The 20,114-nt window shown below is 36.2% G+C and overlaps 1 protein-coding gene across 1 annotated transcript; it reads right to left on the minus strand.

Annotated features, from left to right (window-relative positions):
- Positions 1-10,462: 10,462 nt before the first annotated feature.
- LOC117917789 (G-type lectin S-receptor-like serine/threonine-protein kinase CES101) lies at positions 10,463-13,861 on the minus strand. Its single transcript, XM_034834176.1, has 7 exons — positions 12,587-13,861; positions 12,274-12,369; positions 11,989-12,185; positions 11,680-11,890; positions 11,328-11,565; positions 11,098-11,254; positions 10,463-10,978 (listed from the first exon to the last, which is right to left on the minus strand). Exons 1-7 carry the CDS (start codon positions 13,746-13,748, stop codon positions 10,673-10,675), a joined length of 2,367 nt encoding a protein of 788 aa, XP_034690067.1. The 5' UTR covers positions 13,749-13,861; the 3' UTR covers positions 10,463-10,672.
- Positions 13,862-20,114: the final 6,253 nt, after the last annotated feature.

The raw sequence follows: 20,114 nt of genomic DNA on the forward strand, positions 1-20,114 counted from the left end.
TGTTCAAGATGCCGAATCAACTGGACCTGTGATGATGGAATCTTGCTGCTTGAGGTAAACAGAATGCTTCGGGTAGGAGGATACTTTGCTTAGGCAGTACAGTCAGTTTATAAGCATGAAGAAAACCTAGAAGTGCAATGGAAAGAGATGGTCAACCTTACCACTCGTCTTTGCTGGCAGCAGCCATACGAAGAGGCAATGGGGGATCTTGAGAACGTGAGATTGCTGGATTCATTTTCGAATCACAAAGAAGGTTGGAACCTGCACTGGAGAAGAGCTTTGACGAAGCACAAATCTAGAAAAGAAAATTGACAGCACCGAATCTCATCGCGGAAAACCCCTTTACGTCCGGATTCTCTCCTTTCGAATGCTTTCAATCATCGCAGATCCTCATCCTCAGCCGTCTGATTTCAATCACAAGGCAATCGGACCCACTGATACCAATCCATCACGATCTGAAAGGCTGAATCCGATACACACCGAACCAGATTTCGAATTTCCACCGTCAAATCCATCGGCATCGATCCCTACCTTACGCGACGGTAACGACGTCGAAATTGGAATGTCAAATGGAGGATTGAATCCATGAGAATCTAATTATGTTGGGACTAGCGTAGAGGAACATTGCACGTTTCCGTTCACAGCTTAAATAATTGGGCTTCACATATGACTAGGAACGAGAAATTTCCACGATAGAACCAGAATACTATAAATGGATGCAATGGATCTTCTTCAACTTCTAAAAAGAGGATTAGTGTATCAAGCTGAAGTGCCAGTCAACTGGTGCCCTGCTCTTGGTACTGTCTTGGCAAATGAGGAGGTTGTAGATGGTGTAAGTGAACGTGATGGTCATCCAGTAATAAGAAAGCCAATGCGACAGTGAATTCTCAAGATCACTGCATATGCTGATCGTCTTCTTGAAGATTTAGATGATCTTAATTGGCCTGAAAGTGTGAAGGAAATGCAAAGGAAGGTGAGTGACACTGCGACTGATTGATTCAAGAAGAGAAGGTAAGTAAAGGTTTTAAGTTTTGGTTTTAAAAATTGAAAAATTGGAATTTTGTTAATTAAGTTTCAATTCATCGTTTTAGACAAAAAAAAGTTATGATCTTTGTTTCGATTTAGTTTTGATTTTCATATTAGTTCGAAAATGTTTATTTTTGTTTTTGTTTTAGTTTGATTCTTTAATTTAGATTGGAGAAGCTTGAAACTTTGTTTCTGTCTTGGTTTTGGTTCATCATTATAGTTGTATAAAGCTTGATATTTGTTTAATTTTTGTTTGGATTCTTTATTTTATTTTCACTAAGTTAGAATTATGGTAGTATAGGTTTTTCACATTCTAGAGTCAGTCATTGATTTGATATCTCAAATTTTAGTATTTCTTCTTGTTAATTTTCAATCTTCATGACAATGTATGACCTTAATATTTTTTTTGAGCAAGCTTTCGTTGATTTTTTTTTTTAAGTTCACGATCTCAATATCTCTTGTTGTTATTTCCAATATTTCATGTTAATGTTTAGTCTCAAAGATTTAGGATTAATTTATTAGTTAGATTGATTCTTGCCAATTGTTAAGTTTGTCTATAATTTTAATTTTAGCTAAAATTCCATAATTATTAAGTTATTTAGAAAAATAGTTTCAGTTAAAATCTAGACCTGTTCTAAGTTATTAAGTTGCTAGTTTGATTTACCTTGCTAATTATTTAGTGTTTAGAATTTCAGTTTTAGTTAAATCCTTACATGTTCAAGTTGATAATTTTATTTAATTTGATTGATTCTTATTTAATTCCTTATTTTCCAAAGTTTAATACATAATTGTTGATATTGGCTTCCTGATATTTGATTGAATTGTTAGTTATCTTTATCTTTGATACTTATTTTATAGGCACTTTAAGGAATTCTTGAGTTTGAACTTTCTTTTAGAAAAGGGTTTTTATTTTTATTTTTAATTTTTTTTATTTTATCAAATTGAAATTTTGAGTTTAGTCAAATTTTCTTTTTTCAAAAATGAAATTTGCCATTATAAGTTTGGCCCCTTGATCCCAAATGAAAGGTAGCCAAAAAGGGGGGCTCCAATTTAGCTTTTCTCTTATTTTCAAAACCCCCTTAAGTTACAAATCAAAAATATTTATTTTGTGTCTATTGATTAGGATTTAACAAATCATTGGGTCATTTTTTTTACTTCCCTTAAAGTCATTTTCAAAAGCATTTAAATCTCCAATAAAAGGTTTTAAAAAAACATTCATTCTAGCTTTAGGCAAAGAATATAGTTTCTATTAAAATTATGCAACTCATTTCATTTAAGTTGCATTTCTTCTTGTTGGTTTTTAAAACATTTGGTTTTTTATTCACATAGGTTTGGACTTGTGCTCCCAAACTAATGGGGACACACAACTAAAACTTATGGAAATTGAATGGGACTTGATGGAAGCCCTACATAAGAAATTTTTTCCAAAACTCTTCATTGCTTCTAGTTTTCACTCAACCATTGACCCTTTAGTTTTAAAATTCCTTTTTACAACTTTAGAATATTTTTAAAAAAATTTTCCAAAACTTGTATGATTTTCCTCACTTGTTGAACTTGAATTTAAGGTTCCGTATGAGTTAGAAAGCAATTATGGAATAGAAGATATGAATGAGTCTTTAGTGGGGCTTCGTTTTCACCCAGTTTTGGACATTGGAGATCTTTTTGCAAAAATAAAATACTAGACTACTTTTTAAAATTTGATTCAATATTTTTTCTCAATTTTAGGCTTCTTGAAATTGATCTTAGACACATAAAATATTAAAAAATATGCCTTTTTGAGGGAGATATGATTTTCAAAGTCATACCTACTGCGCATGCTGAATTTTGGACATCTAATTAACTTGAGTGTTTTAAAAATATTTTTGAATACTATCTGACCCTGAATTTTTTTTTATGTGATACAAATACTTTGAAATATGTGTGTGATTTTTTATTTTTATTTTTATGATTTTATGTGATCATTTATTATTTTTAAAAATTCGTTTATGCATGTCATTTTTCCTTATCTAATCTGGACTTTATAGAACCTTTAGGTACCTTTGCCATAATCTGTCCTTTGAATAAGAGTTTGGCCTTCAGTATATTGATCTAGATGTGTAGGAGTTATTTTCTGAAATTTTTCATAATTAAATTCCACTCTAAGCCATTTTTTAGACATTGTTTTTTATGCTCCCTTTTCTAATAGCATGCTGATGATCTTGTACACTACTTGAGTTGGTTATTTACTTTTAGAGTCATTTGACTTACCTTGGCTCAATTTTGGCTTTGATACTGTATATTAGATATAATAAAGATGTTATATAATTTATACGTGTCCTAACCATTCTAACATTTTTGGAGGAATCTTATAAATTATGCATACTATCTAGGTACGCTCTCTATCACTTGCTTTTCTGAATTTTATGAACATGCATGCATGTTGTTGTGAGCCATATCCATGTCTGATTCCATCCTTGGGTACTTAGATGTATGTTAGATTTGCTTGGATAAAATGCATGTTGTGTACTTGTGGACCCCGCATTTCGGCTCATGCGTTTCCCACTCGATGGCGAGCTCGATTTTTATTTGAAAAATTGATTTTATTGATTATTTGAAAATGACTTGGAGTCGCCACTTATTTTTGTTTTATTTTTAAAGGGTAAACAAAATAAGAAAGAAAAACCATAAGTGTGACTCCTTATTTTGGAAAAGGTGATCTACGAAAAACCGGATCGGGTTCGGGGGTCAGGTTACTTATCGGGAAGGTACGGTAGAGACCGTAGCACCCCTCTAAGTCCCTAAAGTCGGGTCTCTACTAACAAAATGAAGCTAACATGGCAAACAATAAGGAAATCAACGGATACTCAGATCAAACTTGCACATATGAAAATAAGAGCATGCATAGAGAATAATCAAAATGAAAATGAGTGCGTACCTGGACCCCCAGTGACAAATGCGCTATCATGAAGCAGGATCAGTGAGCAATGAATATGTACATATACTTTATACGCATGTCAAGGAACAGAATAAATCAAACACGCATGGCAAATGAATCAACCAAATGGTCAATCAGTCACAAAATCATATATGTCGGGCCCCCACCAAAGTCCGTTTATTTTAGCATGAATTAATTCCATAAATTTCATTATTTGGAATTACGGAATTAAATCCTTGCTTATTTCAAAACGTTTTTAAAACAAAAGAGATGTTAAAATTGTTTGCCAAAAGGAAAGACGACAACAAAGTTATATTAAAAATGAGATTCTTGGGTGATCCTAAAAATCCTAAGAATGAAGATTTGGAATTATTTGAAAATCAAGATTTTGAGAAAGACATTTACAAAAAGGGATTTGAAAAAAACATTTTCAAAATCGAATAAAAAGAAATCCAAGAATGTCATATGGCCAGAAATGGCCATGCAAACCATGCAGTAGGGGTATAGAATAGGTGGCAAATGGACTCTTGAGTCAACGGTGCTGATTTATTGTTAATGGCAAGATCGGTAATTTGGCTCACAGGATTGCCTGAATTATAAGCTGCTGTCACTTTGTTCATCAGCACGTCATGGGTCCTTCCCCTTATCTTTTCCACCTCTTTTTCCTCATCTAATACCTCTTCATCATGATCAGATTCTCCTTCAGCTCTCTCTTGATCATTTTCATCTATCTCATCATCTCCACCCCCTCTTCCTTCATCTTCTTCTCTCTCATCAACCTTGCTTTCTTCTTCTTCTTGCTCTTCATCGTGCTTGCTTTCTTCTTCTTCTACTCCTCCAGCTTCATCCTCTTCTTCAGTTTCTTCTTCCCCATGTTTTTCATTCTTTGCTTCTCCATCCACCCGAGGATGGGGATCCTTCCTTCCAAATTTCAGGAGTTCATTGCCACCTTGCGTGTTTGATGAGATTCTTGCATCATTTGCATTAAACTCTTTCTTCTTATCATGGGAGTGCTTCACTTGGTAGATCAACCAGAAGCAAACAGCAAGTAACAGGCAAATCTGCAGAATATGCTTTACCTTGAAACCTTTGGATCTCTGGTTTCTGTCAGGCGACTTAAACATGATGGAAATTCCTTCCAATCCCACACTTATATTCAAGGCTGTATATTAAAACAAGATCCGTCCGATCTCAGACACTTGGTTCCTTCCCTGGCAGCAATCAAGCGCACTTAACGCATAACATGTAGCCTCCGCTTTCTGGAAAGCAACTCCAATGTCAGTTTCAACGACGGCATAGAGACGGGTGGCGACCTCAACGATGCGTCGCTGCTATTTAAAGGTGCAGCTGTATGCTCTTTCATCATTCTGTCTGGCCCATTTTATCCTTTACAATGTTTCCAATGTACCAGTTGCAAACCGCTTCAGCAGTTGCCAATGTCGAACCCGACGGAGCCGTCACCAACACTGCCGCCTGTGCCACATCCCAAGTTTGATCACGACAGCAATGGACCTTGAGGCTAATCGGCTATGGCCTCAAGGCCAGCGCAGGCCTGGATGAGCGAGGTATACATATGCATTTGGGTTTGGCGCGCTGGGGAAGCTTTCCGACGATTTCCACCACCAGCCAGCCACGTGTCTATGCGCATGCCAGTAAGAAACTCCACAAAGTTGCACCACCCGTTTCTAGCAGCTGCTTTAGCATACAGCCTTCGCTCATGGGATGGAGAAGCCATCTCATCTTGTGACCCGAAAAGGAAAATGATGGACTAGGCAATTTCGCCAACTGTATCAATGGCGCTCCAATAGCCCATGAGAGGGTTCTCTTGATATGCTGGGGTAGAGGCTGCTGTGAGATAACATAAGCATGCATGAACATGCATGGCCAGGCAAAGGTGGCGGGGAATGTGAAAAGCATGAGGGCCGTGCTTCAATGGGCACGGGTGTTCGGAGAACGATGAGCTTGGCATGGCGTCTTAAGCATGGAATTATCCCATATGGAGCTTAGACATGGCAGAAAAAGGACTTTAATGGAGGGCTTGGGGGTGGGTTTGGGGAGGTCTTTGCATGTATGGAAAATGGGCATCAAAAGAAGACGGATATGAGGAGATGGGTTAAGCAAACATGGAGGGTGCTTGGGGTGGCCGCACGCATGGGACTCCATGCACGTGAAAGGAATTATGAGAATGAGAGGATGGTGTTTCTGATGGGTGGTGAGGATGAAAGCTGGGTAGTGAGGGAAAGTGGGCATAATGGTTGAGGTGGCCATGCAAAGGTAGAGGGGACGGGTCCAATGATGGGTGGTTATAAAATGGCACGTGAGGTAGAGAGATGAGAAGTGGTGGTGCGCATGAGGGTATAGAAGACGGGTGATGAGTGTACACATGGATTTCATGCATGGCATGAGGAATATGTTACGGCCATGCATGGCCATGTGCAGCCATGCGAAGGTGAAGGAATAGAAACGGCCATGGGTGAGAATAATGGACTTGAGGGACACTTGAAAGGGAGTGGGTGAGTAGTGTGGTGTAGAGAGAGAAAGCATGGTAGAGGAAAGACGAAATGGGTTAGTGAGTTGGATGGATGGGTTTTGAGATGTTAGAGAGAGAAGTGAGGAGTGAGAAAGAAAGTGGGGAAAAATGGGTTCGGTGTAGTGGGTACGTGGAGTGGTGAGCACTTGCACGAGAGTGAGGATGAATGGTGCATGCATGGTATTGAATGGGTTGGAATGATAACAGTGTGAGAGTCATGAAAGATGGGGTAGGCATTGAGGACGTGGGTAGTGAAGAGAGGTTTAGGTATGGTGATAACTGGGCTCAATTAGCATTCCTTTTATTGGACACTTGGTCATTCTCTGAGCCATTGAGGACCAGAAAACAGTCAAAGCTTCGGGTCTACACGCATCATCATATATGATAAGTGGCTAGGCGTAATGGGGTTCATAAGATTGAGCCCGCCCATTGAAAGTGAAAGCAAAACCTAATAATGGCTCCCCAAAGTACCCAATCCTTTCTCTTTGGCTCTCCATGTTCCAAAACATCAATATCAAACTCCTCCTGGATAATGACAGCTTCATTGATTTCCTCCTTGATGGCCTTATCGTGGTCATCTTTAGACACCTTCATAGCCTTGAGCTCACAGTGAACTCTTCTAAGATCCATGGTCTGAGGGGAAGACCCAATAGTTGTAGTGGGAAGGACTGGGAGGCACGGCTTCTGCTGTGCATCTAACCATGCACTGACATCTGTGGCTCGGCGGCGATCAGAATCCTTCAAAGGAGCAACAGACTTTCGGACGTTCTCGCTTGTCACCTTCGGGTAGAACTTTCTGGAAGAATGAGCCATAGCATTATAACAAAAAGGTCCTGATCTCTCTGATCAGATAATGCCTTAACCAAGATGCTCATTTCATGCACTTTCTGTTATGCAAATACAAGCCATAAATTGATCTCTTTGTCAAGCTTAGCTTCATCCACAAAATCAACAGCAGTGTGGAGAAGAGAACAGGATGTAGACACAACAAGATTGCCTTTTCCATCTGCCAAGTAGGCTCTTGTTCTGGGTACGCTTGAGTAGATGCCTTGCCCACTGGGAGTCATGAATTTGTGATAGTAAGCCGGAGCATAACCCTCTCCCCTCAAACGTAGATCAGGATGCGAAACACATAGTCCAGAGCAAATTCGGAAATGTGAGCCGGAAACAGGGATATGGATGGAGATATCGGGAACACAGGAAGGAACAAAACAAGATATATTGTACCAAGAACAAATTAAATAGAATAAGCAAAGCATTAAGTAAGATCCCTTTTCATTTTAAAATCAAATGGATCACAAACCAACGGTGCAACAAGAGCGGTCAAGGCAAATATCAAGATGAGACCATTAACAAACTTCTACTGTTAGAGTAATAAAAAAAAAAAAAAAACCAAGAGAAAGACAATACAGCATCTCACCTATACCCCAACAATCAATCAATGTCCAGAAAAACGAAAATAACTAGAGAGAATGAAGGATAAAAGAAAAAAGAGAAACGAAGATGAGTGAGCGTGAATGGTCTGAGTAGTTACCACAAAATCAGCTGGAAATCCCCTTTTCCAAGTCCTTGCTCTCCAAAAACTCTCCGCAAAAGTCCTTCTTCTCCAGCGTATCTCCCTCCTTCTCTCCTGTTTCTATCTTCCTCTAGAAGCCACTACCAGCTCCACTATTCCCTCCATCAGCCAGCATGTCGTCCGCCAACCACCAGCATGGCCGCCCATGTTTATGCAGCTGATTTTCCGGGTGTGGAGAAAAGAGGGACCCCCCCCTCTTATCTCCAATGTGCTGCCAGCTCCTCTAATGTTATATTAAAAACTAAGATCCCCCAAATGGGGGTCTACAGTACTATATTTCTATACTAACTTTGATGTCTTATGATAGCGCTTGAAAGGCAGTCCAGGTACGTGTCCTAACCTTCCTTTGCGATTGTGATTAGTTTTCTTGTTTGACATGCTGTTTTTTGAAATCCTCTAGCCTACCTAGGTATCTATAATTAACCAATTAATTGTCATATTTCCTTCAACTTAGTTAATAGAGACCTTTACAGGGCGTAGAGGGGTGCTACCTCCTAGAGGTACCTTCCCAATAAGTAACCTAATCCCCAGACCTAGACTCTGATTTTTCAAAGACACCTTTTCCAAAAATTATGGAGTCATTTTTTAGGGTTTTCTTTCTAATGGATCTAAAATTAAAATTTTTCCTTCTACATTAATGTTAATAAAATAAATCAAAAAATCACTTTGGAAATTAATTTGGTGAGATTGTGTGAAATAAATTAGAATTTTTTATTTCTTTTTGTATATTAATAAAACGAGAAAATTATTTTATAAATTAATTTTTTAAGGTTATGTGGCACAAAATTTTTTATATATTAATTCTTTATAAATTGACATTAATAAAATCAGAAAATACATTATTTATTAATGTTTTAAGAAATAAATTAAATTATATTTTTTGGTTTATATGCTAATTTTTTATATTAATTACTAAAATCATAAAATGATTTTTAAAGAAAAAAAAATTAATTGAATCAAATTTGTGTATCTCGTGATAATTTTTTTGTATTAATGGCAATAAAATCATAAACATTTTATAACTAATTTTGCAAGATTATGTAAACTAAATCAAATTTTAGACCATATCTTAGCTCACTAATAGAGACCAAATAATATAAGAGCTTAGATGAGTGCTCCCATACCTAACTAGTAAATAACTTGATCCCATATCCATTCTCATTTCTAGACTAGCTTTTCCTCTGTGGAGTCATATATACAAGATTTTATTTTTATTTTTATTTTTAAAATTTTGTTTTCTTTATTGTTTCAAAAATAAATAAAATTAATGGCAGCCTAAAAAAAGAATAAAAAATTAGTTTTCATAATAAATTTTTATAGAGTCCAAATTTTGTTATTTGACTGGAAACATAAATAAAAAATGTAGGTTCACAAAATGGCAATTTCATTAGGATGATAAGAGGTTGAAATTCAAACATGAGGGTGAGGATAAAATTGGTATTTAATAGATTAGTAAATGGATATATCCTTGATGTACCATTTCCTCATTTGTTCGCTTGATCCACACATGGGGATCATAACATCGTAAACTTACTAGAATTGCATGAGTGATTAATATGCATGACTTTTCTATCCTTTTATGTTGTTTGCCTTTTGTATTCGTGTTTGTGATTCTTGCCTCCCTTACTCTAAAAAGCTTAGGTTTGATGCCTTTTTCATGTAATCGGATTTTTGTTTGTAATTTAGATGGGTTCACTTTTGGAGATGTAGAGATTCTCAAATTTTGTTTACTCCTATTGTAGAGTTGTGAGTTGGAGTTGGTTGAATTAAGTAGTTGGTATTGGACTTGAAACCGAGTCATTATCAACTGTAAAATTCTCAAATTTTATCTTGGATTGATCATGGCCATGGTCAAGGCAAATAAGACTTGGCTGAGCGGTGCCAGTCTTAGCAAATACTTCAAACCATGCAAGAGAGGGCTATGGAAGAGCGTAAGGAGTGGCTGATGAGGAGTTCCTTAGGGCCGGGGCCGGCGGGGGATGTTGGAACCCATATCATGGGCTTTCAGCCTTTCATGATTTGAATTTCTGAATTTCTGAGTTGGCGTAGATGAGGCCTCCAGAAAGGGACGATTCTCAGTAAAATCTTGCGCTTTAGGAGGTGGACATTTCGATTTGAAGACCTATGTCTCCTGCAACGCGTGGGAGGAGAACTTGGTTATGGATTAGCTGAAGCACGGAGGATGAAGTTTGGTTAACCGGTGGTGTATGTGCAAATTGAATGAGGATCACACATACATTATCTCTACTTTCTACTTCGGTGGTCTGGTCTGGAGTACTCTTCTTTGCGTATGGCGTAGAACATAGCTTTGATCATCTGTTTGATGCCAACATATGGCGTAGTCCATCCCATGCCTTCCAAATAATGAGAATGAATAACTGAACATAAATGAGCCGCAGAATATAGATTCAAACTATGTTTCAAATGATACCAAACCGGCTTCTATTGTGCTATGATAAATTCAAAAAGGTTTTAAAAAAGATTACCTTGAGGGAAACCTAGTTGATTCTATATATATCTAATACATATATGATGGCAATACGAATCAATCTAGACAAATTGCTAATAGGTTAGGACAAAAACTGCTGTTCTCTAGGTTCCCTTTCCCCCCTTGAAATTCTCTTCTTTACCGACCTTCCATCTCTGAAATGTTTACACTTCCACAACAGCTCTGTGGCCCGCCTTTGTGTGAATCTAGCTCTAACATTGTATGATGAATGGAAAATGCGGGCAGATTTGGGTTTGGTAGGGGCACAGTTTCGTTGGTGAGCATGGAGATAACAGTTGACATTGTAGGCCTATCTGCTGCGCTCTCCTGTACACACAAGAGAGCAATATGAAAGCATCTCAACATTTGGGTTGATGAGTGGAAATCCTCCAGCATTGGATCCACTAGCTGCAAGCTAGTACCTTCTTTCCATAGCTCCCAAGCCTGATTCCAGCTCATTTTAGGGTTGATTTACTTACAAGGTTGGTATGAAAATTTTGGAAGGATACACCGGGTGTTGTTGATAATAATGTAGAGACAAATATGAGATTTAGCAGACTTACGTATCCTGCCAGGTTTATGGTAAGGGCACCGTCATTATGATAAAAGCTCTTGTTCTTCCGGCCGCTCACAATCTCCAACAGTAGCACCCCAAAGCTATAAACATCCGATTTCACTGAGAAAATTCCTTCCATGGCATACTCAGGGGGCATGTAACCACTGCATCCAAAGTAGAAGGTTCAATTCACTAGATTGAAAAAGAAAGCAGTAGATAAGGAAGAGTCATGCTTACTATGTTCCAACAATCCTATTTGTATTTGCTTTTGATGCATTTCGCCCAAAAGTTCTGGCCATGCCAAAATCAGAAATTTTGGGGTTCAAGTCATGATCAAGTAGGATGTTACTTGCTTTTAGATCTCTATGAATAATTCTTAGTCTTGAATATTTATGCAAGTAAAGAAGTCCTTGTGCAATCCCCTCAATGATATTGTGACGTCTTTTCCAATCCAATATCTTTCTTCTAGCAGGATCTGAAAATTTGGGTGAACACAACACGACTAGTAAATTGTTTCAAGCAAAAAAGGATAAAGAACATAAGGAAAAGTTAAGCAGATAAAAGGAATAAAAAAGGGAAGTATTCAAACCAAAGAGGAAGAAGTCCAAGCTTTTGTTGGGCATGAACTCATAGATTAACATCTTTTCTTCTCCCTTGATGCAACAACCCAAAAGTCTAACAAGATTCATGTGTTGGAGTCTGGCAATCAGTCTAATCTCATTCTTGAACTCCACCAATCCTTGTCCGGAGCCCCTTGAAAGTCTCTTCACTGCAATTTCTTGCCCCTCAGGTAATTTCCCCTGCAAAAATAATCCACAAGGAAGCTTTAATTGGGGTACTTAAAACAAAGAATGCCCTATTCCTATTGCATGCTATGACCTAATGAAATTATAATTACCTTATAAACCGGGCCAAATCCGCCCTCTCCAAGTTTATTTTCAGATGAAAAGTTATTCGAGGCAGCCACAATAGAATCAAAACTGAACAGTTTGAGATCATGAGCCCTCTTTCCAGCATGGTCAACATCTTTTGAATCACTAAAGCTATTTGAAGTTGCCAATTCATGCAGCATAGCTTCCTCCATTTTTCTCTCCCCTGTTATACCAGAAGTCACAAGTTCAATTATCCAACCCATTAACAAATGGCATTACTATCATCAGCAAAAGTTAAAATAAAATACTACCTTTGGATTTTCTCCTTAAATAGTATAAGAAGCCCATAAGTAACAGGACCACGAGTACCACTCCTGCAATAATGACCCATATCCACCAACTGTTCCCTGCGTAGATACAACTTGATAAATTTTGTGGTTAGTGGCTTAGAACAGAACTGAGTGAAAGAGAGAGGGTCTTTTTGTGGTCTTGATATAGCTCCTCTAATGGTATTTTGAATTTTTGATCACCTATTAGGGTTGTAAATTCAGTAACAATGTTGGATTCATCAACTACTTTGCCTTGGTTACTTTCAGGAATACTAAAATACAGAGAGACTCTTACCCGTAACTCGTGATGAGGATAAAACATAGAACGCCTCCTGATTTGCATCACCCGCGTAGGCTTGTGTAAATTTTGTACTCCAAAACCGACATCCAGTTCCGTTAGTGTATATAGTATTACAAGCAGTACAAGAACAATTATTCCAGCAAATGGCCTGACAATCACTAGGTCCCAAGCTCGAATCTTCTTTTATTGATGATGGTGATTCTGATATATGAACCGGTTGCTTCATGAATCCGTCTTTTCTAGTCCTGCAAGTGGGTGGGTTTTGCACTGCACACCCTGGATATTCCTCAAACCCATCACATACATCGTCCGTCACAAATAAAGGTCTGTTAGTGTCAGAAAGTCCCCCTCTCGAGTTCAATGCCCACTCTGAAACAACTCCATCTGGAACCGAATAGCTAAAGTAAATCTCGTTTTCATTAGCAACACTGTTAAAACTGTAGATGTTATTGCAAGTGTCAAAGCTCAACCAAGGAATGAACTCAAAGCTCCTATTTTTCAAGGTTCCACTGCTCCAGTAGGTGCCCCCTCGGCGTTTCATTACCAATTGTGTGCCATTCCATTCCAGAGTAAAAGTCCCAGGAGCAGGCACTTGTTCGTTTATCCATGAAGCAAGTGACCAGTTTTGTCCGGTTTTCAAGTTGATGCCTAGTTTCATCCCAGGCAGGAGGGTGTCTGTAGGATTATCGAAACTTTCCCATAGTTTCTCCTTCACAGATCCATCCGAATTGAACTCTTCCAAAACAAAATTTCCAGAATCAAGCAGAGTAGCTGTTGAGTTTCTGGCTGCTTGATTGTAATTCAGGACAATTGGATCACCCCCACTATGCATGATCATCAATCTTCCATCGGCATCCAGTGTGAGGTTTGCATCTGTACCGGATATAGGCTTGTCTCTGTTAGCAACCCAAACTTTCTCCTTCTGAGCATCAATTGTGAACCATATTCCTAAATAACTGCCAGATTCCAGGCTGAAGAATCCTAGAGTAAAAGTCCCTTTTGCAGAAACCAGTAAGTTTTCTGAGAATTGAAGCTCTTCCCCAGGTTTGATGGTGTCTGTCGGTGCACTAGAAACCAGTACTCCCAACCACATACATGACAAACACAGAGATAAAATTGCACTGATGAGGCACATGCTGCTTTCCATTTCTACCATTCCAAGTTTCACATGACCATGCTTTCATGGTTAGTATTTATCCTTCAGCCTTCTACTCCATAGTACGTTGACAATGTCATCAGTGAACTACCAGATATCTCACAGCATCCTTTTGGAGCCCGGTCTTCTAAGCTTAGCAGTCTAATTATGGATATTTCTTGGAAAGTATGGGCACACTTTTCCTGTGTCCACTCTTTTCACCAATCAATCTCTTGAGATTGATTTCAGGTAAGTAGGGGAGAATTTTCAGCCTTTTGTTTGGAAAGCAGCTTGTGGCCAGATTTTGGGTGGGGACCAGCTGATGAGAGAAGGGTGAGCAAGATTTTCCCTCTTATTCCCTCCAAGGCCAGATTTTCAGCCCATCACATTCTTTGATTATTTCTGCTCCTTTTCTTTGGCCTTTCTTGGACTTTTCATCTCAGCATTGTCAAGGGAAAACTCTTTTAAGTTTGAAAATTGGCTCTTTGTTCTTATTTTCTTTGTTTTTGACTTTTTTTCCCCCTCTCTCAAGGGTTGGTAGGACTTCCCATCTCTACTCCAGTCAATTTTTTATTTTTCCGCATCCCCGCCCCATTCTAGTCTCAGCCAGATGGGTCGGGGACATGAAATTCCCAATAGGGGGACAAGTTTCCCGTGCTAATCCTGATCATCCCATGCCTATTCCTGATCTTGGAATTCATATTTATTATTATTATTTTTAATTTTGAAATATAAAATTATATATAACCTAATATACTTAATATATAAAAAGAAGTTAGAACAACAAATTTTGTCTCAAATTTTAAAAATTTTAAAATTAATTTTCAAGGATGTAAAGTAAACTTTATATATATATTAAGAGTTTTTACATTAGAAGTTTTTATTTTTTAAATAAAAAAATATATATATATGTACAAATATATTTAATATAATCAAGGCTGGCTTAAGGGTTTGGGAGGAAAATAGGATCTCGTCCGATTTATTAAAAATGTGTTTGATAATGATTGTGGGAAATATTTTTAATACTTAAAAAATAAATATTTTCAAACATTAGAGAGACTAAAAATACTTTTTAAAATCACTACTAAATGCACTCTAAATATTTTCGGACCCCAACCTCGATTATCATTCTTATACTCGTCTTATCAGCTGGTCCCGATAATTTCTTTTGCCATCCCACGAATGATGCAATAGGGTCATGCCATTAGTATCCTGATATTGTTTTGTAAAGATATCTGCATGATGGAAATAAATATATCACAGGAATGGGAATTATGGTCCAAATTGAACATGTGTCATTTTCTTGGATGAGGTAATTCTTGGTTTTATAGTCCAACGAGTATGGGAATCATATCCCCTGAATTGTCTGAAATTGCTATTATTTCATCAATCCTATCAATACATTAATATGTCATTATTTTAGAACAGATTTTATAAAGAATTTTTATTTTTGTGAAAAAAATAAAATAAAATTTCAAGGTAAAATTTAAATTTATTTATTTATTTATCTTTAAAATTAATACTTAAATGGAATTGTCTTTTAAAATGATAACTTATCATTTGACTTCTTCCAATTGTTGTAAATTTGGAAACATTTTTATAACGATCATATTTTCAAAAATATATATTTTTTAAATACCAATATATATATATATTTTTTACTTTGAAAAACCCCTTGTTTAGAAAAGAGATACCAAGGCATTAATGTTTGGTTGTTTGGTTGTGACTTATTTTAACTTTCTTTAGAGTTGTAATTAGATAGCATCCTGCAGACCCCTCTTTGCAAGCCAAGTGTTAATAGCTTGTTGCTACCACCCTATTATTATTATTTTTATGACTTGAAAAAAAAGGGATTCCATGACCACCCTGGAGGGGGGAAGCTTTTCGATTTTTTGAAGTAGGGGGGGGGACCCCTTTCAGTAGGGACGAGCTGCATTGAATGTGCAGCAAGAGGGGAAGGTCGGCCATGAGGGTGGGTGAAAGAGGCCATGCTGGCTGATGGAGGAACAGTGGAGTTGGTAATGGCTTGCTGCGGAAGATAGGGAACCCAGGGGGGGGGGGGGGGGTTGTTTAGGGAGGCTACTGTTGAGAGCTTCCAGGGGGGTTCTCTGAATTAGAGGAGGAAGCTTGGCCGGAAACAGGGTAGCAAACTAATTTTCTGGAGTAAAATTTTGAGTCTTGTTGGTTTTAGCTGGAGAAATACTTCCACAGGTATGAATGCTATAGGCTTGTTGTTTGATTTGGTTGCTTGTTATTCCTCCATATATCCTGTCAATATTTGCATGTTGTTTGGTTTGCTAGGGGTGGATAGTGAAGGCCACTTGCTCGTTAATATATAACTGAGTATTCAGGTTTGCCATTGTTGATTTTAGTAATGCCTTGCTCCTGTTATGAAAATGTCCATAGTCGCATTTGAAAGGTTTTTTTTTTCCACCTAATCAGAGGGCTCATTGACGATCTAGGAAGTGAAGCCTTATCTGAAAATATTTTAGCTTGCTTCCTTGGTGCTTTGTTTTCATGAGTTTTTCATTGTTGTGGCCACCTTTGTTCTTGGATCCTATTCATTGTATGAGCTTTAAGAAGTAGAAGGTTTCTTCTCCGCGTATGGGTGCATCCCTTTTGCTTTGGCTCACATCAGGTCCACTGCCCCTTTGCCTCATCTCTAGTACGCCATATATGGCCACCCCCCAAGCTCTCTCTAATGTTTCTGCCAGCATCTCAAATTCATCTACCCATGTGCATGGGAGCCATGCAAATATGACTACCTCTTCCACATCCATTTCCTGTTAACCCACATCACTTAATATCATTGATTCTATGCACTCACTATATCCCCATGTGCCTTTCACTCACACCCCCATTAACCTATTTTCTCTATCATCTACCATATCCATCCCGAGACCCATCAAGCCTGCTCCGTTTCACCACCTTTCTCCCTCTATGCCATTCACATCCATCCCTTCATACCCAAAACTTCCTAATACCCATGCATGTTGCCACCTTTTCTCTCTCTACACTCTATCATATACCCTTTTTTGTTCATGCCTATCATACCCATTTTCTACCATGCACGGGAATCACTCATCCATAACCGTCTTCATACCCATCATTCCATCCTTTCAATCTCACTGCTCACTTCATGTGTATACATGTAGGGATCACACACCCATGGACTCCCCTCATTCCGATGTCAAGCCGTTTTTCTCATAGCCTTTTCCTTTCAAACATCATCTCACTCGCTTTCGTATGCATGCAACTCGCGAGACGCAACATCCTTTTCATCCAAGCTTTTCCTTCTCCTAGTGTTTTATTCTCTCTAATTTTCGTTCCGATGGAGCCAAAGGCAGAGAAGAAGTTAACAGAGAAGAAGCTAAAGGTTGGGAAGAAGCTTCCCAAGGAAGACGCTGCTGCCGGTGACAAGAAGAAGTGGTTGAAGAGGAACATGAGTAGTAGGCCCAAGAAGAGATAAATAAAATGGTTTGGGCTTTAATGGGTAGGACCCAGATGAAAGGCCCAAGAAGAGATAAAAAAAAAAAAAAAAATTGGTTTGGCCTTTAGTGGGTAGGACCCAGATGAAAAGCCCAAGAAGAGATAGGAGATGGCTTGGGCTTTAGTAGTCAGTAGTGGTTGGACCTTGCTAGAGGAAAACCTAATATTTATTTTTGTACAAGTGGAACCAAAGAGTATCCGTTTTATGGCTTGGGATTTACTAATTGATTTGTTTAATTATCATTTTTGCTAGTAATATTATTATATTTATTTATTTATTTACATATTTTCTAAAAGAAAAAAAAAAGGTTTTTATCCTTAAATAACCTTTCAAAATTCATTTTTAAATTTTAATTACATAAAACACCATTTCCAAAGTGCTTTCTTAAAATTTAATTTTAAATTCAATTTATAAAACTTTGGTTCTCGAAAATTCAATTTACCTAAACTTCGTTTTTTTTTATAAAAAAAAAATCAAAATTCCAAATTTCCATTCTTGAAGTAATTTTCTAAGGTTCTAATTTTAGGTCTAGTTCTCCAAGATTCAAAATTTTTAAATTTAATCCCCCAATAAAATTCCACGATTTTGAATTTAATCTTCTTAAAGTGCCACTTTCAAACAAATTTTCAAGACTCCATTTCCTCTCAAATCAAATCTTCAAAAATTTCACTTTCAAATAATTCTTCAAAATTCCGTTTTCTTAGATTTAATCTTCAATTTTCCATTTATCAAATTATTTTATTTTATTTTATTTCATTTTATTTGAAAATTCCATCTTCATTTAACTTCCAAAATCTCAATTCTCACTTTTTTTTAGTCATCATTATTTTTGTTATTATTATTATTATTATTATTATTATTCTATTTATCATTTTATTTATTTGTTTTAAGATTTCGTCTTTAAATAATTCTTAAAAAATCTAACTCCCAAATTTAATTTTCAACCTCAAAATCTCACTATTCACTTTCACCTGTTCAAATATCATTTTGATTAATAAGTAACATTATTCGATATTTATTTATTTATTTAGTCCTTTTCAAAATCTCAATCATCAAATTTAATTTTCGATCTCAAAATTTTCACTATTCAATTTCATTCGTTTAAATATTATGTTTGTTAATTATTATTATTATTTCATAAGTATTTATTTATCTTCTTTTAAAAAATCTCATTCATTAAAGTCCAATTCTTCCAAAATCCAACGTCCTAATTTAATTTTCAATCCCAAAAAATTTCACTTTTCATTTTTATTCGTTTAAATATTATTTTCATTAATTAGCATTATTATTCCATATTTATTTATTTATTTCAATCATTAAAGTTCAATTCTTCAAAACTTGACTTCTAAATTTAACTTTCAGTCTCCAAAATTCCACCGTCCACTTTTATTCATTTAAAAATCATTTTTGTTATCATTATTATTATTCCACATTTATTTATTTATTTCTTCTAAAAATTCCAATAATTAAAGTTCAATTATTCAAAAATCCGACTTCTAAATTTAATTTCCAATCTCAAAAACTCCATTGTTCACATTCAGCTGTTTAATGATTGTTTTCGTTATTAATGTTATCCCATCCATTTATTTATTCACTTATTCATATACTAAAGGTCTCATCTCTAAATGATTTCTTAAATTTTCGATCTTTAAGTTTAATCTCCAATCTCTAAAATTCTATCTTTCGCAATTATTTACCTAGTCTCTATTATTTCGCCATCGTTAATGTTCCATTCATTTACTTATTCACTCATCCACTTATCCACTTATTTAAAATCCCCCTCTAAATGATTCTTCAAATTTCCAAATCTCCAAATCCAATTTCCAATTTCCGAAACCCTAACTTCTGCAATGATTTACCCAATCATTATTATTTCGTCATTATTATTATTCCGTTCATTTATTTAAAAATTCCATCTTTAAATAATTTTTCAAAATTCCGATTTCCATATTTAGTTCTTTGAAATTCCAAATTTCCAATTTTTGAACTTAATTTTCAATTTCCAATATGCCAATTCTCTCATTTATTCCGTTACTTATTATTATTATTATCATTTTATCTGTTTATTTCTAAAAACTCTGCCTTCGAATGATTTCCAAGATTTCCAATTTTTTTAATTTAATTTTCATAGTTTCTACTTCTCAAATAACTTTCAACTCTGATTTCCTTCAAATTTTGATTTCCAAAGTCCCAATTTTTGTAACTTAATTTTTTTAAAAATCCCAAACCCTCAAATAATTTTCAAAGCTCCAATTTCTTTCAAATTTAGTTTCCGAAATCCTAATTCTTAAATTTAATTTTCAAATCTCCAATTCTCGAATAAATCTCGAAATTCCAATTTCTTTCAAATTCAATTTCTAAAATTCTCGTTCTTACATTTAATTTCTAAAAATCCAATTTTCAAATAATCTCCTAGACTCCAATTTTTCAAAATAAATTTCAAAAATCCAATTTTCTCTCAAATAGTTTTAATTCCACTCTGGTTTTCGAACAATCTTCTACTCCTCTTGATTTTAATAAACATGAATGAATTTTTCATAATTCCAAAATAATGGAATCTGTGATATTAATTCATACAAAATAAATGGGTTTTGGTGGGAGCCCGACATATGTGATTTTATGATTGATTGATTCAACGGTCATACATTATTGATTTATTCTACTCTATGACATACGCGAGATTATTTCTTAATTGTGCACTAACCCTCTCTCTCTTGATAGCACATTGATCGTTCTTTATTGAGTGTTTTGATTCTCACATGTGCTTGATCATTTTGAGTATTCATTGATTTCCTCATCAATTGCCACATCAACTTCATTTTGTTAGTAGAGACCCGACTTTAGGGACTTAGAGGGGTGCTACGGTCTTTACCGTACCTTCCCGATAAGTAACCTGA

The sequence above is a fragment of the Vitis riparia genome, chromosome 7 (assembly GCF_004353265.1).
Source record: "Vitis riparia cultivar Riparia Gloire de Montpellier isolate 1030 chromosome 7, EGFV_Vit.rip_1.0, whole genome shotgun sequence".
Lineage (NCBI taxonomy): Eukaryota > Viridiplantae > Streptophyta > Magnoliopsida > Vitales > Vitaceae > Vitis > Vitis riparia.